Source organism: Calypte anna, chromosome 5A (genome assembly GCF_003957555.1).
Source record: "Calypte anna isolate BGI_N300 chromosome 5A, bCalAnn1_v1.p, whole genome shotgun sequence".
In the NCBI taxonomy this organism is placed as follows: Eukaryota; Metazoa; Chordata; class Aves; order Apodiformes; family Trochilidae; genus Calypte; species Calypte anna.
Window position 1 is genome coordinate 6580223 of NC_044251.1, and position 26467 is coordinate 6606689.

At 39.6% G+C, this 26467-nt stretch overlaps 1 protein-coding gene across 1 annotated transcript in view; it reads left to right on the forward strand.

The window, feature by feature from the left end:
* Positions 1 to 9531: 9531 nt before the first annotated feature.
* Positions 9532 to 26467, forward strand: part of MYBPC3 (myosin binding protein C, cardiac) — a 58720-nt gene continuing 41784 nt past the window's right edge. Inside the window, exons 1-8 of the mRNA XM_008498254.2 lie at positions 9532 to 9687; positions 18838 to 19104; positions 21478 to 21573; positions 21833 to 21919; positions 22064 to 22212; positions 23132 to 23249; positions 24626 to 24674; positions 25922 to 25966. Of these exons, the coding sequence (XP_008496476.1) occupies positions 9663 to 9687; positions 18838 to 19104; positions 21478 to 21573; positions 21833 to 21919; positions 22064 to 22212; positions 23132 to 23249; positions 24626 to 24674; positions 25922 to 25966 (836 nt within the window). The 5' untranslated portion in view covers positions 9532 to 9662. The remainder of the gene's footprint in view (positions 9688 to 18837; positions 19105 to 21477; positions 21574 to 21832; positions 21920 to 22063; positions 22213 to 23131; positions 23250 to 24625; positions 24675 to 25921; positions 25967 to 26467) is intronic.

The following is a 26467-nucleotide window of genomic DNA, read 5'->3' on the forward strand; positions in this document are numbered from 1 at the left end:
CTAGAAACTCAGGAATCTTCTTCTTGGTACTGACGATGACCCTCGAACACTGATTTATAACTAGAAATTAATAGAAAACATTAGACTTGCAGGCTTGATATTCAAGAAAAGTAGAGAATTAATTCCTCCCTTCATAAAAATATCTTTGTCATGAACACGGCTTGAAAAGCAAAACTGATCATTTTCTGACCTTAGAATTTGGAGGAGAGGGACCATTTCCTCTTGCAGGAAAACTGTGATGACTGAAAAGAGCCAACTGGTGAGCTAACTGTGGAGATGTTTGTGATATCACTATAAAACATTTCAAGTTAGTAAAGAAAAATAAAAAAACTTTTTAGATCTCAGAGACCTAGTTTTCAATTATCCTAGCAAGTTTTGCATAGAAAACAATTAGATGCTAGAGTAATATTACAAAATTAAAATAAACATCCAAACAGGAAGAACAATAACCTTTAAATGACTGATCTGAGCACTGCATTACTATAAAATATTATTTTAGAGCAGCTACTTCTACCCGAATTGAAGAACTTGCATTTTACACTGGTTTTGGCTGCAAGTAACATGGAAATAGAAGAATCTGAGGAAAAATATTCCTGGGTACACTATTATTTATAATTAAAACATTTTTTAAAAAATACTATTGAATATACTTTAACACACAGGTTTAAAATTTCTTTATTTCCAAAGTTGAAATCTTTTTCTCTTCCTCTTATTAATGCTTTGAAAAACTGTTTCTAAAAATATTCACCCCCCATCTGTTTCTGGTCAGGTTTTTCGGCTGTGGCATAAAGAGCCAAAATAATAATGTGCTGCAGCTGTGAAGGAGACCAAATGATGGTGTTTCTCTGAGCAGTACAGTTTGTGTCTCATACAATCCAACTGGTCTGGGCAGCAGGCTGTCTCATCAAGCTAAATTATTGCCATTCATTTGCACATTCAAACAGAAGCTCTTTGGCTGTTTTAGAGAAAGATACCAAAAATCAATGTGACAACATTGGTCCAAAGGAGGGCAACCAGGCTGGTGAAGGGACTTGAGCACAGACCCTATGAGGAGAGGCTGAGGGAGCTGGGGGTGTTCAGCCTGGAGAAGAGGAGGCTCAGGGGAGACCTCATCACTCTCTACAACTCCCTGAAAGGAGGTTGGAGCCAGGGGGGGGTTGGTCTCTTTTCCCAGGCAACTCTCAGCAAGACAAGAGGGCACGGTCTCAAGCTGTGCCAGGGGAGGTTTAGGTTGGAGATTAGAAAGAATTTCTTTACGGAGAGGGTGATCAGACATTGGAATGGGCTGCCCAGGGAAGTAGTGGATTCTCCATCCCTGGAGATATTTCAAAAGAGACTGGATGTGGCACTCAGTGCCATGGGCTGGGAACTGCAGCGGGAGTGGATCAAGGGTTGGACTCGATGATCTCTGAGGTCCCTTCCAACCCAGCCAGTTCTATGATTCTATGATTCTATAACATCACTGGTTCAGGAAAATTACAGAGAAGCAAACATTCTGCTTTCTCTGAAAGTGGCCAAGTAGCAGACAAGCAGACATACTGCAAAAACCTAGGCTGAGCCATTAGCTAGAGAGATGTCCCATGATTAGCACAAGTTTTTTTGGAACATTGTGCAGCCCACTGCTGTTGGAGACCATCAATCCTCTTTCAAACAAGCATTCATACTACAGCTGGATATTCAACTTACAGATGACCTTTCCATCTTGTTTAAAAAACCAAACCAAACCAAAACCAACACCTTTATTAAAGGCTGAGTAGTTCCTAATCAGTAATTGTGGTAAAACATTATTCAGAAAACTATTGCTGTACTAAATCCAAAATAATGAACTTTCTATAATACCTTAGCTTCCCTGCAGGTGTTTGAGGTGTAGAAGGCAGAAAAACTTCATGAGCTGTAGAGAAGGATGATCTGCTTATAATAAATTTATAAAGACAGAATATAATTTGTAATTCTACCCAAAGAGAGTTTTAGACATTTCTAGATCTGAGCAGCTACTCACCTACATCAGACAGAACTGCAGCTAAAGGTGCTACCATTTTCTGTTGCCTGACAGTCTATATTTATAAAAACCCCCAAACTTTCTGATACTGACATAAATATCCTAGTATATTTACCATTTTTAAAATCTCCTCCTTCCACAGATTTTATCTCCAGAAGCTGATTTTGAGATCCACACACTGCCGGAGTCTTATAATCTGTGTAAGTCTCTATTTTCAATTACCACAAAGCTTTGCTGCAATTTGAACTTTGCCAGGGTTTTTTTCCTCAGTAAACCTGCTGCCTCAGTTTACTTTTTTTATTTGTTTCCCTTAAACTCTTATTTTTTATTCCATTTCTTGATACATTTTTCTCCCTCATTCTAATCTCTGCACAAGAAGAATCACTTCATAATCATCAAGCTTAACTAAAACTATGATGCCAACTTCATAACAAGTACAGATCTCATGTGACAGTTCAGTTTTTTACCTTTTTTGTTCTGTTTTGCCTATACTGTAACTACACACAGTAAATTCCTAGAAGAGACTTTCCACTGATGACAATACAATAAATATATTTTCTTTGACAAAGCCCAGAACAGCATCTTCCCAAGGGAATCCCACTTTTGTGTGTTTAAGAGGTATGGATTACAGGTAGACTGTGATATTACAGACTGCTATGCTCTGTGGGTACCAATTCCAAGAATTTGCATTTATTTCTAATTTATTTTGCCTGCTAACTTGCCATCTCACCACCTTTTCTTCTTCTAAGCAACACTCAAACCAAATTTACATGATATTGGCTACCCAAATAACTAAAACACTAAAAATGTAAAGCTTGCCATTAACAAAACTAGTGTAATGAATCCCCTAACCCTGTATTACAGTCAGGTAGACAAAGAGCTGTGCTCTTTGAAGCAACTGGAACACAGCTAAAACTTCACCCAGGTCCATCTTTCCTCTCTAACAAGTTTACATGGTGTAATTCAATTTGGCCTGTGGTATTAGGGAGGTCGGTGTATAACCAAAGCCACCCGAGCCCTAATCCAAGGGCTTGGGAACATGAACTTCCCCCAAAGAGTGTGCAAACAGCACTGGACTGCAAATATTCTTTGTGGTTCTCACTCTCATAACTCCTTTGGTTCTCCTTTAGCCCTTTTTATTCTCCCACAGCACTTCCCATCACTCCACAGGATCACAGAGTAAGTTAGGCTGGAAGGAACCTCTGGAAGTCACCTCATTCCACCCCCTGCACAAAGCAGGCCGATTAAATCAGGTTTCCTGGGACAACTTTCTATCCATTCTCTATTTCTTTCCATCCTCTCCACTCACACAGGCACACCCCCCACTCCTCACAACTCCAGGTCCCCCCAGTGTTACTTTTTCCTATTAGGGAGTCAAAGCAGTACGTGAGAACGAGCAGAGCAGCCTATGGACAGGAGGAGAATGAGGATGTGGTAGAGCAGATAAGGTTTAGCAGGAGGTGGTAGAGGAGAAGGAAGGGTGGGAGGAGGTGTTGGGGAGACCAAGGTTATGCAAAGGATTGGGGAAGAGGCTTTGTGGTAGGAAGGAATGCAGTTTCTGTGCTTTCAGGGCTACCTCCCAGCTCTTGTTTTCACTCCCCAGCAGCAGATCAGCAGTGCTCTGCTCAGAAGCCCTTTGACCACTTGTGCAGAATGCTCCAATGCCTCTGCCTATGCAAAGTAACCAATGTTTGGGTGCTGAGCTGGGCATTTGCCTATACAAATGAGTTTGGGGTCCTTTCAGATTTAACTAAGTAATTTTCTAAGTTTTGAGTGTTTGCTTTTAGAAACGTCGTTCTGGAATTCACCTTTAGACATTTTCTCTATCACTTTTTCCCACCCACCAACAACTGTGTTCCTTTCTGAGACAGTCTCAGCTATCCACCTCAACTGCTTCATTCATTCATACATTCATTCAGTCTCCACCTCTGGACTCAGCCATGAGATGCCTCTATATTTAATATATCCCAATTGCTTTATTCTCAATGTCAGCTTTCAACTTTTGCCTGGCTAGAGTTATTTCTTCCTCCCAGACCAAAATTTCTTCCATGTGCTTCCAGTCAGCTTCTCTTTATGTGAATGGTTCTCAGTTCCAGTATATTTAATAGTTTTCCCATCCTATATCCTCTAGCAGTTTCTATCTTGTCACCTACTTGTCACTTCTTGTCTATCTTGTCACTACTTGTCTATCTTCTATCTTGTCACCTACTGACTCCCAGTTGTCTTCCCTCACTCCCATTTGTACCCTAGCTCCCCATTCAATGTTCTTGTCCTTTGAGCATCTATTTCAAAACCCTCCCACAACCTCTAGTCTCAGTTTTCTCCTCCCAGCCCACACTCTTCACATCTTTTTATTTCCTTGTCCCAGTCTACTTGGTGTGTTCCCTTTTCTCTCTGAATGTGCAATTTTCTGTCCCCCACAGCTCTCCCCTCTACTCTGTGTGCACCTGAGGGAGATAGGCTTTGGAAAACAGGATGTACCTGCTGTTTGTTCTTCCTTCAAGTTTGTGGACTCAGCCCAAGCCCCACAGTAGCTGCAGAGAAAGTTTTGCTGACCTCCATGCTGGGCCAAACTGACCCAGTGAAAACCTCAGCAGAGGATAAAATCTGGAAAGTTCCAACTGAGCATACGTAAACTGCATTTTTTCTGCAGTCTAGAAGCTGGAGCAACATTGGTTATCATGATGCCAGCTGAAAACACATCCCTGAAATGAAAGCAAGTTAACTGCCAAGTACCCAGAAAGATGCCAAATAAGGGGTGTAAAGCAGAGGATACAAAATGGTTGTACAGAGGGAAACTCAAATGAGCAGCATCAGCATTACTAGGACCTCATAAACTCATGTAAACCCAAGCTGGGTCAATGAAGACAAATGTCTTGGCAGCATAAATGCCAGAGCTCTGTGCCTGGGTTCTCAGGGAATGCCTCCTGCTGAGCCCATGCTCTGCACTGAGCCAGCTCAGCTCTCCCACCACTCAGCACCAGGAAGCATGCAAGCCTGGAACCAAGAGTTAATTACACTACCTTGTCCTCAGAAACTCCTGAATCATGGAGGAGGTGACATTGACACAGAAGAAAACTAAAAGGCAGAGAGACAAATGAGTGGAGACAGGGACAAGAAATCAAATGGCATGGCAGAAACTAAAAGCAAAAAAAGCACCAAGGTAGAAAAGTAATAAAGAGATTTTCCACCTGGGTACCAGCTACATCTGGACAAAGTCCTTTAATAGGAACTTGGACAGTCTTATTAGAAGGAGGTGCTGATAATGGTGTCTATAAATAATAAATCCTGTGGTTTGGCTGCAGAAGGCTGCAGCTCTCTAGGATTTGAAAGATCCATCACCAGCCTGTCACTGCAGGCCACACAGTACTGTCCTTTTTGAGCCTGACTTTGAACTACATAATGAAAGCCACTGTCTGAGGCAGAGAATAGTAATTTCACACTTGCAAGGTAATTCCTCTGACACCTTTCCCCTCTCATTCCCTTTATTAGCAAAGCCTCAGAGACATTTATTCTGTGTTGCTTCACTGTGCACATAGGTTTCATTTGAATATAGGATGAAAGATCAAATACTTTCTTAAGAATCATCCAGGGTTGCAGTGGACTTGTAAGTAGTTAATTCAATCCACTGCACACCTATTTTGGGCCCATGTAGCCATCACTAGCAAATATTTAATTTGCATCGTAGTTTTATTGTTAAAAGTAGCTAAATAAATAAATAAATGAAATGTAGAAAATGCTAGAAAATAAAAAATTACTGTCACAACAATGCTGCCACCTGGTAACCATAAGTGTAATAGCAGAGAAATAAATTGATTTTGCTCAGTGTTGGATGTTGAATGCAGACTCTTTTATATAACATTGGAAATTACAAGAGCTGCAAAGTTAAAACTGGAACAGGAACGTTTCCCTTCATCAGATGAAATCATTCTCGTGGCTCTGTTTCACTGTGGGGAAGACATAACTCATACCCTCCACAGACTGAACTTCATTCTGACTCCTGGAAAGTATCTATGGAGAATAACAGCTTAAGGGGCTGACTCACCACAGTACTTGAATTAAATCTTCCCAAATTTGAGCACAGAAACGTTCAGAATTACGTAACTCCATGTTTAAAGTTACTTGCTGAATTAAACCTATAGCACTAAATGTTTACAGGAAGAATCAAGTCTAGAGTGAGAAAGATATGGAGTTGATCTAATGAAATCCTGAGAAAAGAGATCCAAAGAAAATAAGATGTCAGGTGTCATCATAGTGGAAAATTCATTCCTGAAAAGGAAAATGCTACAACCACATGTAATATGGAATATTTATGTAAACAGGAAAAAACCAACCCAAAACAAAATATAAATGTTGGGACACAAGAAACATGTTGGGAAAAGGTTTTCAGGCACTTGTGAGAGTCCATAACTGTTCAAGTCTAAACAAGTTTGCTGAGTATCTGTGGTCAATAGCCAGGAGAGAGTGCAGAACAGAATCAACTTCTTGACATGATCCCAGCCAGCATCACTGGAAGGAACACCTACACCCTGTACTCCCTACATTAATAAAGAAATGCAGAGTAATTGCCTAGCTATTCTTTCTAATATACAGTGGGAATGCTTCACCATCCTATGATATATTTTTAGGACTCTATTATCCTAGCATATTAGATTTCTTAGATGAGCATAAACTTTCAAATTCCCCAGGGAAATAATGGCTCCCAGGCCATTACTGAGCTATTGCCCTCAAACAATCTACCCTCTGAATTCAGCCTTACAAATGACTGTATCTCCTTTGAATGACAACAAGGTTTAGAGCATCCCATAAATTTGCAGAGAAACAAACACAATTATTCTGCAAGCCATGTGTGGCAGGATGAGCTCCCTCTTTGCTCTAGAAAAAGCAAGGCCCTTTCACCACCATAAGAGAGCTGCAAACAAAAGAAAATCCTTCCATTTGTAATGTCAGGTTCAGAAGTAGCTTAATGTAGATTTACACAGCTCTATTTTTTGTCCTAAAAACCTGGAGGTGCTGTGACAAAAGTACAGAAAACAACAAACATGCACCCACTCAATGGCAATTTCTGTTTCCCCAGAACAAGAGGCTATTCAAATTAAAAGGTAGAAAATTGGGGACCAGTAATATAACTCCTGGATTTACAAGGCATATTTCAATACTGGAATCACCACTGTTGGGAAGTACTGAGCCCAAGGACTTGATATCATTTTAGAAAGAAATTAGTACTGAGTGTTCCAAGAACTTAGAAGAAATATTTCAGATGTACTTAAGCCAATATCTATTTGCATTCAGAATGAGTTCTGGGTTAGCTATTCATTATCCCATATGTCACTGTTCCTGTGTTCTCAGTTCTTGCTTTGAAGCACCTCCTACTGGATGCTCCCTTGGAGCATCCCAAATGCACTCCCAAATGCAGTCTTGGAGTACATGATAAATAGTGCAGTCCTGCATTTCAGAGTTTTTGTATAAGTGTGTATTCCCTTAAACCCAGAAATATGGGTTTGGTTCCACTTACTTTACACATTTTAGTTAATGGTAATAAAGGCTTACGGTGTTAACAGTAAAAAAACCTTCAGAACTGAACAATCTCAAATCCAAGTCTAACATCACATGTCAGTACACTATCTATTCTATCAAATAAAGACCCATAAACATGGCATATAGGCCATCAGTAAAATTAATTATTTGCTAATAGGAGTCCTGGTCTTAGACTCTCAAACCAGGACAAGAAGTGAGGGAGAAAAGATGAAGGTACAGAACTAAATTCTCTAGGCAAAATGATTCCTGAGGAAGATTCATATATTCTGATGGCAATTACAAGAGGTTCATGTTTTAATACTGCAGAAGTGACTTCTAGTCAGCTAATTTTTTTTTTTAACATTAATTCATGGACACATACTAAAGAAGCAACTTCGTTGAGAAGTGTAGCTCTCCTCTCAGTTCACCTCTGGAGAATCAGCACAGAACTTTCTACTTTCTCCATGTCAGCCCATGGTAGCTCTGTCTCCTGTGGCCTTGCTTGTCTAAGGTTGCAGGGAGACAACTCTCTTCCCAGGAGGGACCTGGATGCAGTTCCAACAGTGTGTTGGGGATCAGCACTGTTGAGAAAGGGAGTTAATGGCAGCTCCCTACTGGGGAGAAGCACTTGAGAAAAGAATAACCACCTTCAGCAGACAGATTTCTCATGCTGTGGGACCCAAGCCCTTTGAAAGAGCTCAAGCCAAATAAATAGCTGAGATTCTGACTCCCTATGAAATGCCCCAGGCACAGGGTAGTAGAGCAAGAACATATCATACTCACTTGTCCTCAACTAGAAAAAGAGGCAATGGACAATGTACATAGGTGACATCCTGTCCTTCCTTACTCAGATGTGAGACCCTGCCTCAGGGGAAGTATTTGACCCAAAATCAGGAAGGGGAGCAGCAGTCACTCTTGCATCTTTACATTTGTCCTTTCAGTCTGCCCAGAGAGTCAGAGGTGAAAGGCAGACACAAAGCCCAGTGCCCCATGTGCTGTGTGCACCCTTGTTCTGAGCCCTCTGCCAAAAGCCGAAATCCTTCAGACCAAGGTTTTTACAGGCTGTAGAAAGCAAAACCCACTTTAAAAAAAAACACTTTTGCAATACTAGTGGTAGCTAAAATGTGCTCAGTGCTTGGCCTACAGAGTTTCTCTGATAAAGCTCAAAAGTCAAAAGGAGACAGAAAAAAGTGAGAGGAAATGGATAAACCACCAAGTCAACAGAAGCATGATTGTCCAGTCGTTACTTTGACATATGCAAAATGTATGAACAAAGAAGAAGTAATGATTGAAGAATGAAACAGCAATACTAGAGCACTTTTCCAGTGAGATATGCCCCAGATCTTCCTATATGATTAAACAAAATTGAAACTTATAGAGGAATCAAATAGAACCTTGGAACTATTTTTAAATGGTAGTTAAGAAAAAAAAAAAAAGAAGGAAAAGAAATACATGTGGGTGGATGGGGAGGGAGAACTATTTAAGTAGTGTCATATTTTGTAGTTGTGTCTGCAAATGTCAGTGATGTGTGTCTCTGAAAAAGAGAGTTATTTCCTGAAGATTCACATTTATTTCTAGCAAGTTTTCAGTAGGAAAAAAAAAAAAAAAAGAAAAAAAAAGAAACAGGAAAAAACAGTATGAGGGGCTGTTCAGTTGTGACTCCATTATAACAACAGCAAAGACTGAAATGGGTGGCAAGAATGCAAGCAGATCCATATTGAGAGTGCAGAACCAGCATGTGAGCATTCAGCTCTCAGATCCAGTTTGCTCAGTGTGCTATAAAAACAAAAGTGCAGGAATTCTTAATGCAATACTCACAGAGGCTGGAAAATGTACTCTACACATGTACAACATCAGATTGTGCTACCAGCAGATCTGTGGTAACCACTCTTGAGTGGTTGGAGCTCCCTGGCTCCTGGAACTTGGTTATATTTATCCCAGCTGATGTAGCCTGTCAAGTGTGTCCTGCTGTTGATAAGGTGCCATAGTTGACAAGAGTGGGAGATCAAGGGGGAGGAGCAGGATGGGGGCTTCCACCCACACTTTCTTTAGGGGGGTCTCAAAAGCCCTGCAGCCTCAGTTCTGTTTAGCTCAGCCCCTGCTTTCCAGCTAAAACTGGGAGCTTCGACAGAAACAAAAAGTGAAGATGCCAGAGCCTGTAAAGAAAACAGGTAAGGATCTTAACTGACAGACAAGAGCTAGGAAAAGCTTGGCAGAGAAAATGGGAGTAGCTTTTGTACACTAGAGAAATGCCTCAGTGGAAAAAGAACAACAGAGAGGAAAAAGAAATGATATTTTATGAAGTTATACTTATAAGAGATTTTGAGTGATCTTGCAGAGCAATCTGCAGCTAGCCCAGCAAACCTCAGCCTCAGGATTTTCTCAACAGGCTTGGGGTGGGGAAAGCATAGAGATGAAATATGCTTAATTCTCATATTCTTTTAATTTCTTTTTTCCTTTCCCAGTCATCTTTAGGACTCTAAAAAAGCTTGAAGTCTCTCTCTTGGGCAGCTAGGCAGTATAAACCTCTCCTAACTTAGGTTTGGGGGTTTTTTGCTCCAAAACTTCGGAGCAAGTGTAACTGGCAAACTTTGTTTTTATTTGTTAACGAAATGTCTGTGACAATGAAAGCAAATGGCACCTGGTTCAGAGCTTTCTCTTCCTCATTCTTCCAGCCAGTGACAGAAGAGTTATAGGACAAAAGAAGACATTGTTCTTTAAAGAATATATGTGTATTTCCTTTCATTCATCCTCCTCCATCCTTTTCCCTTAAGCCAGAAGATACCTGGCCATTTTCAGAAAGCTAAAGTCACGGTGCAAGTCCTGCTTTGATATAAAAAAAAAAAATCAGTAAAAAAATTCAGAATTAGTAAAGTTTTAACTTAAAGCTGAGAAAAAAAGGAATCACTCAGAGGCTGCCTACACAGGAAAGAAAGGAAGGCCTAGGATGGGGTGTGAGGTGCAATGAATCTGTTTGCCTCAGGAGGAAGCAAGCCTGGGAAGCAGAGACAGGGACAGTTTAGCTCCAGGACCCTTGTGTCTGAGTAGAAGATGTCTCAGGAGCACTTTGTGTCCACAATTAAGTTTAGAAAAGAATTGCCTGAAGCTGAAGTTATGATTGTTTGGAAAGTCTGCACATATTTAATACACAAGGCTGGAGAAAACTGTACTATACCTGGGATTCTTCACTTTTAGATCTGTCTCTTCACTGATGCCAGTATACCCAGACTCACTCATACCTGAACCAAGAGTATGAGGTGCATGCTTTTTAAATAATGTGCTATTTCTAAAATAAGTCAATAATAGCTGTTGATATTAATGTAGGCCTTTGTGCTTTGCAATGGACTTAGGAGGCATTAGTTTCCTGTTAGACGGGTCAATGGGAAAATCTGTGGTCACCACAACAAAAGAACAACTTGTAAAGAATAACTTTCATGTTGACCAAAATCTTTTGAATCAGCCACTGCCAGAAACAGAGCCCAAATCCAGCCCCTATCACCCATTTAAGAACTGCAAAGCACTAAATCCAGTAATATTCTTTATGTTCCCTCTATATCATAACTCTAAAAGCAACAATGGTGTCACAAACCCCTCAATTTTATCACAACTATAGCATCATAAGATGTTCTTAAAGCTGCAGTTTCTGAAATCAGACGTTGAATCATGTATCAAAAAGAAATATGTACTAGACTTTGTAATAGTAGACAAAATCTTGAAAATATAAGGTGTAAGGGTCCAGTAATCACCCCTAAAATAACACATTCATAATCACATTCTGTTTTTGAAGTCACATGATTTTTGAGATTTATTGAAATGTCTAATGCTTGTGATTGACAGTGCTGGTTAAGGGAAACAGGACTAGGCAAAATTTGTCAGTGTGATCACCTAGGAATTGGAACTAATGGTTTAACTGCCTTGAAGTTAATATTACCAGTCCCACAATTTCTCTCTTTGGGAAGGAAGATGCCCACCATTGCTAGCTAACAGGGAAGAGAAATTTGGTTGCAGGTGTTCAGCATCCCTAGTCCTACACAATGTTTAGGAGCAAACCAGCCCAAACACAGTGATTATCACAGCAGGGGGAGGAAAAGCTTTTATTACCAGAACCAGTCACATGCCCAGCACTTCAGGGAGGGCTGTTCTCATTCTGCCAAGAGACATTAATCCTTTTAGGTTTCTATTTCATGTTGCTTATGTAGTTCAAGCCATTTCAAGATGGGATGAAGTTAAGCATAATCTAAAGGTGGCTGAATAACCACCTTAGCAAACCATAAAAAGGAAAATGCTTAATGCCAGAGAATGACCAGAGATATTCTAGCTATATCTGCTGTTTTAACTGATGTTTTAACATGTTAAAAAACACACAAAAAAACCCCAAACAACCAAAAATCTGCAAAACCTAAAAGAGTGAAGTAGATTCTCCAGCACACATTCTTTAAACTGGCCAGCTAAAATACCTCAGGATAAGGCACTGCCCTATTTACTTACAGAATACCAAAAAAAACCCAACCCTACCATAGTTTTCCAGAAATCTGTACACTCCCCAGGAGCAACAGGATCTAGAAAGCAATTTGGTATCAGAGCAAGCAAGCAAAAGCATCACCCCCTGAAGGGTTCTTGTCTCAGAAACTCAGTTCTTTGCTCTTGGATTTAAACCCTTCATAGCTCTTCTCTGCTCAAAGGTTTGCTTTTTGGAAAATTTTGATGACTTTTTAAATTGTGAAAACTCAGAAAGATAAAAAAAAATCCCATCCATTTCCCTAGAAATATGTTGTGACATTAGAAGGAAACAGCTGACCTTTTAAGCACCATATTTAGTAGATAAATGTGACTTAATGGGAAATATGTTCATTACTACATCTGGAAAAAGAGAAGTGTGGTATTACTCCTCTGAAAGTCTGTCACTTTTTAATCACATCTTTTATAGGTTGAGGAATCCATATTTTGCAGTTTAGATTAGGAAATTTTATTGGGGATTTATAAATAACTTGGCTTGTAAGTACACAGAGGCTTTTGGTATTAATAACAATAATCAGTGTTGCATTATTTAGAATAGGCTGTAGCATTTTAATTGAATATAAGCTCATCCTTTTAGATTTGCAAGCACCTAGCACAGTGAAGTACTGCTCCATGATAATGAACCATGCCCTGCAGTGATACAAAAATAAATAATAAAAACAAATAAACTAAATTATATAAAAAATAAAATTATAACATAAAAATAGGTCTATTTTCCACTTTTGTAAGTTGAGGATCAAAGCAAACCCAACAGTGTTATTCCCATTTTGCAGAAAGTATGATGGATGCATAGGGAGAGAGGTGACTCTGCTTAGAGCAACTATTCCTTGCCTGTGGCTCATCCTACAGGAATTCACAATCTGAGCTGCTGAAGTAGGCAAGGAATGATAAGATTGAGCAGTTCAACAGCTTTTGGCTCACAAAATTATTATGCTTGTCATTGCAAGAACGCACTTAGGTCCTGACTGAGGAATGCAGAGCATCTTTATATAGTTCCTGGGCAAGGAGTTTACAAGCTCTATTACTGAAGGCTGCTTATCCACACTTTGGCTTTTAATTCAATGGAAGGGCAAATGGTATAAAAGGAAAACCAGATGCTAAGTGTTAAGTGTGAGAGCAAATACACATTTTCAATATGAAGCCAACACGTCAGGAAATTCCAAAAAGTACTTCTGTAACAGTAATTGACTATTTTTTATACTTACACTCACCACATATTTCTGCTGGAGCTGGTAGCGTGTGCATTCCAGCAGATCCATTAGATTACCCTGGAATATTTATACTTTTAGCAGGTTTTATTTCAGAAAGGCAGAAATATCCTTTGAAAGTTTTATCTTTCCCCTAATAATCCCTTTCCTCCATATACAGATCTCAAATAATGAATGATGAAGGGCTGAAGTCAGAATCACCACTCTAAAAAGCAGGATGAAGTTAAAAAACCCTAAACAAACAACAAAAATACCCCAAAGAGAGTGGCTTTCCTCTATCACTCTATCTAGTGAAAAAAACTCATATAGAATGCACACTTCTTTCTCACTTTCATTTCACTAATACTTCTGCTTTAAGACTACTTTGAAATTCAGCGATTTTAGGAAGCATTTTCACCCAATACTTTTGATTCTTAACAAGAAAACATATTTACAGATTGTGGCTAGGAAATTAAAAAATGAATTGATTTAAACATTACTTTGTTATATATCTCATCTCCATTCTATTTGACAACAATCAAATCAGAATGTCTCTTCTAGCCTCTAATACTCTTGTTTTTACTAGGGATACAGCAGTACCTGGTAGCTGCTTACTAACAATTTTATGCTGTACAAAGACAACAGAAGTGTCTCTGCCACAAAGCATCTCATGGAGTCATAGAATTGTTTGTATTGAAAGCGACTGTTAAGATCACCTAGGTCCTTCCCCCCTGCATAGGCAGGGACACCTCTCACTAGACCAGGTTGCTCAAAGCTTCATCCAGCCTGGACTTGTACACTTCCATGGATGGGGTCTCCACAACTTCTTTGGGCATCCTGTCCCAGCATTTCATCACCCTCACACTGAAGAATTTCTTCCTAATGTCTAAGCTAAATCTCCCATCTTCCAGTTTGAAGCCATTACCCCTCATCCTATCACTCCATACCCTTATAAGAAGTCCCTCACCAGCTTTCCTGTAACCCCTTTTGGGTACTGGAAAGCTACAAGGTCTCCCTGAAGCCTTCCCTGCTCCAGGCTGAACCACCCCAACTCTTTCAGCCTCTCTTCATAGGATAGGTGCTCCAGCTCTCTGCTTATCCTTGTGGCCCTCCTCTGGATTCACCTCAACAGCTCCTTCCTGTGTTGGAGGCTCCAGAACTGGACACAGGTGGGGGTGCCCCAGGTGGGGTCTCACAAGAGCAGAGCAGAGGGAGAATCCCCTCCCTCAACCTGTTGGCCGTGCTGCTTCTGCTGCAGCCCAGGACATGGTTGGCTTTTTGAGCTGCAAGTGTGCCTTGCCTGCTCACATTGAGCTGCTCATCAACCAACACCCCCAAGTCCTTTTCCTCAGAGCTGTTCTCAATCCATTCTCTGCCCAGCCTTGGCAGAGAATCCTGTTCTTGGGATTGTCCTGATCCAGGAGAACCTTGCACTTGGAGTTGTTGTATTTCATCAGGTTGGCACAAGCCCACTTCTCAAGCCTGCCAAGGTCCCTCTGGATGCCCTCCCTTCCCTCCAGCTTGTCAACCACACCACACATCTTGGTGTCAACAAATGTGCTGAGGACATACTCTATCCCACTATCCATTCCTCTGACAAAGATGTTAAACAATGCTGGTCCCAGTACCAACTGCTGAGGAAGACCACCCACCACTGATCTGCACTTGGTCATCCAGCAGATGACCCCAACTCTCTGAGTGCAACCATCCAGCCAAAACTTTATCCACTGAGTAGTCCCTCCATCAAGTCCATGTCTGCCTAACTTAGAGACAAGGATGTGAAAATAAAACCCCAGTAAATAGACAGATGGTTCAACAAGAGAGTGAAGGGAACCATGGTCAGTACAATAGATAGAGACCTGGGTAATAGCTTAGCCATTTCCCAGGTTTTTTGCATAGAAAGAGTGGAGCAGAACTAGGCTGATGGTGGATGTTAGGACATTGTTCCAAAGCTGGTCTGAAAGTACAAGAGAAAGCACGGAAATGCTGGTATGAAGATCCAATAAATGGCAGCAGTAGGAAGGCAGAATGCTAGTTTTATTATTTTATTTAGGTGCAAAGTGAAGGAAAGTGGGTTAGGAATGTAAATTATTTCATTCTATCTTAATTTGGCCAAAGGCAAACGTATTTTTATTTCTTCAGCCTCCTAACTGAAATACTAAAAAATTATCAAAATGCAGTCTGATCATGGATCTCCAAACAGAGCTTTTCATTACTGCTGAATGCAGCTGTAACTCAACACCCAGAACTGTGAGTCTGAAGTGTATGCAGGTGCTACAAGCCTTTTAAAGGATGGGTTCAGCATGCAAGTTCCAGAAACAACAGCGTTGGCCATCAAAGTTTTCTGAAAGACCATTTCAGACAACAAGTATCCTGCTTCCTCTTCATCCCAGGATAGAAAGTGCCTGGTTTACATTTCTCAGAAGTTATGTCAAGTTCTTAGTATTACGGAATTCTGACAACAATTCCTATTTCACCCCCACAAAACACACTCAGACACAAAGCACCTATTTCCCTCCTTCCCTTCAGTAATTCTGTCATCATTGGCACTGCTAACTCCTGAGCTTCTATGCCCTCTCTCCAGATGGACTGTGGTGACCTTTTCCTCCCTTTGTGGGCTCAGCTGGAGCCTGGGCACACATGTAATAGTGCTTGTCAGGCACAAGAGCTCTAAGACATTCCACAATACCACATGAGAGGTGTCCCAGCCATTGGATTTTCCTCAGCCTGATAGTGGTGGTCATGCCCAAGAGTGTTCATGAGTATGGATGGATACAGGGAACACAGCGGAGCCCATCTGGGTAGGAAAGTCAAATGTTGAAGTGAGAAGGATTGCCAAATAGGGAATGTGTTTCTGATAAAAGCAGACAAAAGTCCAAAAAGTTTTGAATGGTGGTGATCAGGCACATTCTTAGAGAGGATTGGAGAGGTCTAACTGCATGAGGAAACAGAATCTGTGTGTCATTGAAAGTGGCAGCCACAGTGGAGGAGGCTGGGAACAGATGACCTCTCCTTGGGTTAAGCAGACCATTTTTCCCCTGGAAGGAAAACTGATGGTATTCTCTTTACCTGCTTGTTCAGCCATCTCTCTTCTGCAACAAAGCAATTTCCTGTAAAATCTCCAGCTTTACCTCACTACTTCTCTTTCACAAATGTGAACAGTGGAAGATAAAAGGGAACACAGATGGATACAAATGGATACTACTCAAGTGCAGGAAAGTTATTCTTAGGGCACCATCTGTGAAAAAGTAGGTTCTTAACCACTGTTCTTGCAGGCCTTTATTCTCATGGTTGATTTGGGGGGGGTTCCAGTTATAAAACTGGAAAAGTTTAGTAGAACTAACAACACAGTAGAAGTGTTCTCAATAATTTGAAGTTGGAGCTGAAATTAATCTTTTGGCAAGAAAGGGAGAGGGGGGGAGGGGGGGGGGGAAAGACCAGGAGATTTCCTTGTAAACTTCTACATTTGTCTCTGGATTTCCCAAAAGTCAGAAATACCTCATGGTGGTAAAGACTTCTCTCTGTGCATGCAGTTCTGGCTTACAGTCTGCTTCTGTTGAGTCATCCAAAGTAAATGTAAGAAACCTAATCACTTTGCAGGGTGTGCAGCAGATCAGAGAGCTACTTCCAAGTATGCATGTCTTGAAACCCTGCCATTTGTAGTCTGGAATGTTTACAGGCCACACTGCTGTTAAGTAATTAATGTATTTATAGATTCTTTCACGCTTAAATAGAAAAGTGATGATGATAGCACCCTGAGACAAAAAACATGCCTCTTAGCTGCCTCTCTTTGCCTCCAGCCTCATGGGGAGAGGAGCAAGACTGGAGATATTTCAGGAGTGGGTTCCAGGACTGATCTGGCTCCCCACTATGCAGTAACCCAGCCACCTTTATAGCCTTTGGAATTCTGGACAACAAACTTGCTGTCTACAGGAACTCCTCTGCAATCATTCATGATCCAGTGCATCAAAATATACCCCACTGTGGTTTTTACTGCAGTGCAATACTATATCAAAAGATATGCAGCTGGTAATAGGCACAGCACAGTGTTCTACACAACCCTATCTTCTGTTTAAAAATGAATACACCACTTACAGGCCTGAGGTTAGAGCAAAATCAAAAGCATTCAGGGACATCCCACTCCCAGAGGAAATTTCACACACTTGTATCTTAACATGGAACAAACCCATGCAGAATACAACAGGAGCTCAGTCAAGGCTACTACAGGTTCAATGCAAACTCAAATTGTCTTTTCATTAAATGTATAAAATGCAGAGAAGAAAGAAAAAAGGAAAAGGAAAATATAATTCAGGTTGCAAAATACAATACATACAAAATTTTAATATAGATATATTTTTTATTATTATTATTTTTATTTTTTTTTGTAATTGGTATTTTAACTGATGTTTAAGCAGCTTTGAATCTTTTGCAGAGACATTGCAAGAAATGTGAACTGTATGACTAAAGCCCAAAGGCCACCAGATGAAATATTTGCAGATGTAACTCCAGGGAGCTCAGTTAATTTATGCAGCCTGAGGACATGCTACCAGAGCAGAGATTTTGTGCAATAAATACATGGTATTATTAGTAATATACCATTTATACAAACTAAAGCACCTGTTGGAACATAAGCACAAACTGTTTCTTCTAAAATCTTTCTATGCCATGTTCCCTTCATTTTTAGAAAGCAAAATTAAGAAACAAATAAATCAAGGTAATGAAATTAGTAAAATTAGTTGGGTTATTAAAATCTAACCTGGAGAAAGATTAGAATTTTTGTGGACCAAAATACATTTCTTGCTTTCTAGATTTCTAACAGCTTTGCTGCTTTGATTAAATACAAACCAAAAGAGATAATTTTGTTCACCCCATGTATTAATAATGTCATTAATTCCCATTATAAGCATCATAAGAGCTTCTTGGCACACAGAGGAAATATTTGATCCACCTTGTGTTTAATTATAAAAACAAGTTGTAGTAGAGTGCTATGTAGGCAAGTACTTGAACTTTTAATGCTAAACTAAGCCTTTGAATGCAAACAACAACTGATATTATTTTAGCTGGGATAAAATTAGAAGGGTCATCAGAGGAATGTGAATCCCTTTTCACTAAAGCCTTCACCAGTCAAAAGAGAGAGACTAAAGATGACCAATTAATTCATGTGGTACATTAGGATACAGGTTAGTGCACAAACTGCAGTTCTGTTGGAGGAACAGATTCTGTTCCTTTTAACAACTGCATTAAGCAACTTCTGGAGGATAATTAGTATTTCTACATAGAATAGCATGGCAAATTGATGTGGAGAGCTTGATATGCAAGAACACCTATCACACCATCTTGTCATAGATCAATACATTCACTTATGAAAAAGCAGAGCTCATTAGGGGGGAAAGACCGAAAGAAGCTGGACAGTGAGATGAGTTTCTTATCTATTGCCCTGTGTTTCATGACAATATGGAGCACTCACACTTTCTCTGTGGAAACTGTGATTTATATCTTGCCTGGGCAGATGGGAGAGGAAGGAGGCAGCTGCTGCAGCCACAACAGCTGACTACACCAGACATGCCACAATTGCAAGACAGATTTTAGTGAGCCCTCTCTCTTTTTTTTTTTTAGTTTCTGCCTTTAGCAAGAAGCCAAAGACAGCAGAGGTGACAGCAGGAAGCACAGCTGTGTTTGAAGCAGAGACAGAGAAATCCGGTGTCAAGGTGAAGTGGCAGCGAGCTGGCACAGACATCACTGACAGTGAGAAATATGTCATCAGGGCAGAAGGAAACAAGCACTCCCTGACAATCAATAATGTAGGAAAAGAAGATGATGTGACGTATGCTGTCATAGCTGGAAGTTCCAAGGTCAAATTTGAACTCAAGGTCAAGGAACCAGGTACAGTCTTCCCTAGGCAATGCTACTTTAATCAGCATTTCCAGTCCCGCATGCAGACTTCATGACTGAACACTGCCAGCAATGCAGTGTTTTCTCCAGTTATTTAAAGCTACTCTTTAATATTAAGCTGAGGAATAGACTTCCTGTGGCTCAGACATCCATTTCCAGATGTCAGAATTTCACACAGTGGAAATTCCAATGCACCTCTTTAGAATTCGATGTCAAATTATTTTCAAATTAATTGAAAACTAAACAAACCAAAGTTTGTCTAACCTAACCTGACCTAAACTAAGATGCCTGCATCTTAGGCCTTCTATTTAATTTTATTGTTAATCTTGTTTTACTTAAACACAAAATTGTAACAATCAAGAAAAAAATTACAAATTATGATGTAATGTTCCAGAAATTGTTCCTGTAATTCCAGAAATTCTCAAAATCACCTGCTAATAAGAATATATATTTCAAGAGGGACTTGAATAAACTTTGTAACATTTGAATTAATTGTATATCACCTCTATATGCATTAACAGATCAGTTAAATGGGAAATTGAAAAGCTCTTCTGGAAAAACCTTATGAAGAGCCAAATTTTCTGGAATTTTCTAAAGAAAACTTTCTGGAGATGTTGAGAATAGCTGAGATCTCTTGTTTTTTAAAACATTTTAACCTCCCCAATTCCTTTTTTCTCTCCAAAATGGTCCCCTCGTTTACCATTTCTGCTATTTTCAATTTTCCCTTTTTATTTTGGTGAAAAGCCTTAAAATCAGATTGTTTATATCCTCTCCTTTGCTCTCAATGTTTATCTTCGCAACTTGATGATAGTGAGATCTTATGGTAAGCTGAAAAGATCCCAGTGAATAGTTAACAGCAGACAATACATCCTTTTCCAGATGAAAAGCCAGTGCATGGCAGGTTATGAGGAAGGAAAAATCCTAATATGGTTTAGGACAATTTAACAGATGTCAGAGCATATGAAAGTACAATCCTTCTGACCAGCCTGAAAGTGAACAAGTACATAATTTACTAGCTATACTGTACTAGTCTGCTACAGGCTGACAGTCTACAAATAAGTTACTAAACTTGATAGTGAATCGTTATCTAAATGTGCCTGCTTCTGACAGGCACTTTTTCAGACATCAGGACGCTAAAGGAGAGATAATTTTCCTCTCTATATTATATATACATGCCTCAAAATAAGCCTTTTCTAAAAGCTACACATCCAAGTAATGGGAGCATGTACTCTACATCAGTAATATTAAGGTTTATCTCTTTCCTGTTAAAACTGAGTTGAAATTTATTTGGACAAGATCAATGGGATACCTTCTAATGACAAAAGTGGTAGAATTTTATAGTTAAGAATTAAAATAATAACAATTTTAAAAATCACACTTTCCTTTCAAGACACAAATACAACTTCAGGCAGAAGGCTTAAATTTTCTGAGCAGGTTTGAATCACATTCATAGGTTCACAGGTAACTTTCTTCTTTTTCAGACATTACTACGAGTAGGTTGTAAAAGAATAATTTTCACAAACAATAATAATTTCAGCTCTACATTATAAAAAAAAATTGAATCCTAATCCATCCAGATACATCAACCTCCCCTTGAGACAGAGGACCCACTCAAGTCATCACACACCATAACAGGCCCAGAAATCTCCAGTGAAAAAGACATTGCAAATAGCTGGGAAAATGCACATGGGATTTATGTGAGAGGTTGGCAAAGTCCTTTGGAAGTGGCTCCACTACCTATAGAAAAAGAAAAAAAAACCCTTCTGCAACTCATCTGTTCCAAGAAATTCTATCTCCCTCCATCTGTCCCAGCTGCTCACTCCTACTCCCTTTTCTATCTTTTCTACACTTCTGTCTTCTCCGTTGTGCCAAATGCATTTGTCTGGATTTGCCCGTGAGGTCATGTGTTAACTGAGAGCCCACAAAATCCCAGGAGCCACGGGACGTTCCCAAGCCACACACAGTAATAGTATTTGAAACATTACCTTCCAACAGCAGAGCTAAACAAAATCTTATGAATAAGAAAACTGTTTACAAAAATAGTAATTGCAGCATTTTTCATTATCTTTTCTATTTAGACCCCTGAATAATACATAGTGTGATTCATCAGCTGCCAAGTTTCTACACACCAAGTCTATAGAATTTTAAAAACCAAGGCATCAGTTCTTTCTCAGCAAAAGAGAAAGCCTCATCATCCAGCTTCAGGAGGGCTCTTCTTCTTCCAGCACATCCTCTAAGCTACAGACAAACCTGCCCAAATTCTCTGCATTTCCTAACATATTAAAAGCTGTTCTTTTGCAAAATTTATTCAGAAATGAAGTAGAAACATGACTTTCTCTAATCTTGGCTTACATTCCTTTCCAGAAAAGAGTGAGACAGTCATTCCTGCTGAAGCTGCTCCAGCCCCAGCTGCCTCAGAGTCTCCTGCTCCACCAGTAGAAAGCAGCCAAAACACAGAAGGTAACAGAGAATTAACACAAGTGTAAGTCTGGTTCATTAACAAAAGGGAAGAACAGGAAAAGGGAATCCTTGGGGTCAGTGAGGTTAGAGACAGTAGCTGAAAGCAGACTAGTGGTGATGAACAATAGAAAAAAGGAAGAAAAAAAAAAGAATAAGAAATTTCAGAGATATTTTTAAATTACTTAACAAATCCACTGCGGAGGCTGTAGCAGCAGCTGATGCAGAAAATTCTAATGAGTAATTCTGATGTTTATTTCAGTTGCACCTGCTGGGACTCAACCAGGAGAGCCTGTGGATCCTATTGGGCTCTTTCTGACACGACCCCAGGATGGAGAAGTTACTGTTGGTGAGTACAAAATGTGAGTCAAGTGTTTGCAAACTGTACCTGTTGTTTAACTATCTAGCTCACCATGTACAGGGTGACAGCAGCCATATAACAGATAAATGAAACACTATCCATAATCTTGTTTAACCTACTTCCTTTACAAAGGTGGAAACATCACATTCACTGCCACAGTAGCAGGTGAGAGCCTGCTGAAAAAACCAGCAGTGAAATGGTTCAAAGGAAAGTGGATGGACCTGGGAAGCAAAGTGGGACAACACCTCCAGCTACATGACAGTTACGACAGAAATAAAAAGGTACAATCGTCAGAGTAAGGTTTTCAGCCTTCTAGATGCTAATTTTTAATCTGGGAAAAATATAAACTAATATAGGAAAGTTTTGATATTAAGGTATGCAAGAGTCTTATGTAGTGCTTGTCTCCTGTCTGTATGGTCAAAACGTGGACTTCTGTGCCTAAGTACAGCACTGTGTGTAGCTTTCAGTACTTTATGTGTGATGAAATGAGATGTCTGGAGGACTGGGGGAGCAGTTTTGTACTGCAGTATTCCCTACCCCTTCTTCTCGAATAACAAATACTCATTATATTTAAGAGAAAGCAATAAATCAGACAGGTATGTAAGGATGAGCTAATCTGGTTTTAACAGATGAAGCTTGCAGCCACTAGTGTGGAAATGTAGTGTTCTTTTGCATTGTCTGAACTACTTTAAATCTTAAGATCCCTTTGAAACACGAATGTGTTAAGGACACACCCGCAGGAATGAAGTCTCTGTACTGTCACGTCCCATCCTGTGTGGTACATGAACCACTACTACCCTCTTCTGGACGAAACAGAATTGCTCACATAGCCACTGCTTTTACTGAATTTTCAAGTGTACTGTATTGGGAAGAGGAGATATTTGTTTAATGACAGCTCTACTCTTGCTTCCAATGCACATGCAATTAGTGTATATGATGACTGCTCACACCAGCACACCAGACCAGTTTTCTAACACAATGTTGTATCCTCTGAAGACCCACCTGCATTAGGACTCTTCAGCTGTTCCTGCAGAACTGGAGGGTTAGATGTAATTTTTATGGCAGTAATGACTTATATGCTCAGTGGGTTCTTAATTCTAAAAGAACACAGAGACAGATTTCATCCCTTGTGTGCATTCTCTCTTTCTTTCGTAATTTCATTTTCTAACTTAAGAACTCTATCACTGGTGTCTGTTCTAGGTGTACACCTTTGAAATGGAAATCATAGAAGCAAACATGACTTTTGCAGGAGGGTACAGATGCGAGGTGTCTACCAAGGACAAGTTTGATAGTTCTAGTTTCAACCTGACAGTCAATGGTGAGATGAAGTCCTGTAACTTTGTTTCTTCCTTTTATTATTACTTCTTTTTCAATTTTCTCTGGTACCTAGTGGTTACTAGACAAACCTAGATCTGAAGTGCAGAGCTTAAGGGCTGCAGGGAGAGAGGGGTCCACAGAGAAGGACTGACAGATGGGTTGGCAGAGATACAGAGCATTAGAAGTAACACTTGCACATCATTCCAGTCAGAACTGGGATATTAGTGAAGAACACATACAGAAATATTTCAAATCAGCCCAACTTTTCTCTGGCTTTATTCTGATTTCAGCTCCATTCTCTCTTAACACTTAATTCCACTGGAATAAGAGAGGTTCACTCCTGAGCAAAAGCTCAGTAATAAAAATGGATACTTGCAAAGAAGGAAAGGGGGAAAATGCAAAGATTTAGATACATGACTCTACCACAGATTCCTTTCTTCCTGATAAACTCAAGCCACACAGCAGCACATTGTGATATAAAGTTGCTTTAAGATTACTCATTTTACACAAGACCTGATGCCACTCTCACATGTGCTGTACTGAAAAGCTCATAAGCAATCAAAAATGAAGTATATTTTAAAATCACTTTCTCCTTAGTCTGAATGAGTATAGGTAAAACAGAATAAGAATGGGCCCCCTAAAAGAGATCAATGTTTGGACTATTTCTTGTTTCACTGGTTCTGTTGATGAGACAGTTAATTTGATGCAATGTTAATTTGCATCCAGCAACCAGTGAGCCTCATGTTCAAAGACAAAAGTTTATTGCAGGTATTCAGTCAGCAGTGTTCATTTTTGGAGTTTCACTGGTTGGCTGTAGGACTCCTAAGAGCCAGGAGCTATGATTGAGAACAGTTTTATTTCCATTAGTAGCAGTATCCTGTGATATGAACAGAAGCTTAGAACAGAGTAAAAAAGTTCTCCTCATGCAACATCTTCGCATATTTCCAGGAACTTACCTTTGCTTTAAGAGAATGGATTACAATTTATTAGTAGCAATCATAATCCAGTTTATAGACAGTGGTTCTCTCAATAGGGCTCAAATACCCTGTGAAGTCTGAAACTAAAATTTACCAGGAGAACAGACAAGATAAGATAGTTCACCATGCTGAATGTTACTATGAAGCATGAGACAGAACTCATTCACACAAAACACTGGATGTAGAAAGCTAATGAGTGAAGGTGATATTAGAGATGATGCATATTAAGGGTGATATTAAAGATGATGCTTCAATCTTTCAATAGGTAACTGATTACAGTTTACAAAATAAGAACTTGAGAGAAACAAAGTGTGCAAGAGAAGTTTTAGAAGTAGCACTGTATTTCTGCATTATTTTGACTTGCTCTACTATTCCTGTTTGTCACTTCTTGTCACACCAGAAGCACCAGTACCTGGGGACTTGGATATTCGCACTGCTTTCCGACGCACGTATGTACAGTAGGGAATAATGTGGATCAGATTATTTTTCCATGTGGGATTCATCACTTTCCTAGACAAAACTGACAGCAAGGCTGTTGTGGAAGCAAGCACTACAATAGGGATGTTTACTAAGAAAATTTTTTCTACTGTTAAAATATTGTACAGCTCCTATAAATCATGAAAGTTTTGATTTTATACTAGGATAACAATCATGCTTGTCTTCAGTTATACAATTGATAATGTCTATAATCCTACCAAGAACTTCCAACACTTTTTTGCCAGACCTGTAAGGAGCACTTCAGATGCAGACCAATAGAGAAGGAAAAGATTCTGTGCAGACCCTGGTCTCATTTTGGTCTGGCTTGAGGAACTACAGGTACATTAATACAAACATTTGCTAAACAAAGAAGTGGAGTAGGAGGTGAGCTCTGTAAACAGCATATCATACTAATGATAACATTAATACAGGTTTTTTTACTGTAGTTTTCCTAGTCTATAATTATATTAATTGTGTGAAGACTATGGTACTGTAAGCAGCTGTGTAAAAACTCAGATAAAGGTAGGTCTCAGATATTAAAAACTCCAAGGTACTGGAGCTGAAAAGGCTGTTCTTCCCACACCTGTAAGGCTGTCTGAACTGATACATGACTTAGTGGAATAATGTTTACTTCTATTTTTAAAATTTTCAAAACTGGTTTTCAAAATTGGGGGTTTTCTTTTAGTTAGACATTGCCAAGGTGTTTTTTTTTCACTGTTGAGTACTTCTTCCATTGTGTAATTCAGTTTCTGTTTTAATTTGTATATATTTTTGCAAAATAACTAGACCAAGAACATTACAACAGACATCCATTTCTCTAACACAGGACACAAATCATCTGTGGCAATTTGTTGAGTTATTCCCCATAAGTGCTACTCTTATACAGGAATTTTTTTACCACTCTATCACAAGGAACTAAGAAAGGCTTGCAGAAGTTTTCCACAGTCAAATTCTTCTACAGGTAGCTGAGGGGCCTTGCTGTATTGCAATTAGAGGCCACTCAGCACCATGGCTTCATTGTTATTTCACTGCAGTGGAATTAAGCTTCAGGAGTCTCTTTTTTAGTGAGCACAATTCAAATAATTTATAATCTTTTCAGAGTGAACACAGCGTGAGCAGCTTCAGGCTGTTCAGATTTTCAGTTTCTTCTATAGGAATGGAGCCAAATTTTGAAGTGAACTCTTAAATCTAAAGCTTTGTCTTTGATGCACTCACTCAGGAGCCTGGCAGGAGGGGGCAGACGGGTGACTTCAGCCTTTCTCAGGTAGCCACCGTCTGTGCCAGCAGACAAATTCAAGTCTAACAACAAACTGCCTGTCTCTGCTTAGGGAAAAACAAAACAAAACAAAACAACAAAGCCACAGAGCCAGCTGCAGTTTAAATTCCAAAAAAATCGTTGTCTGTAGTAGGTAGTGTTTATATGAGACAAATACATGCAAGCAAATTGCAATGCAAGATGAGTATAAATAATGAAAAGAGCAGTTTGATAGCTCAGAGAGAGGCAGATTCATGGACAAAAAAGGCATGTGTTTGGCAAGTGGCATCTTCTCACCACTGTTAAATGAAAAAAGTCACTTCAAGTTATATGCATGTCTGCCCCCTCTGTTTTACAGATTTTCCTCTCTACTGAGCACATCCAGACTAAAATTGCCACTGCTCACAGAAATACACCAACACACATGCATATGAAAATCTGTTGCTTCCTGGCACACTCTTCATCCCAGCATCACTGAAATTCCCACCCTCTCCCTCTTGTCCCAGTGTC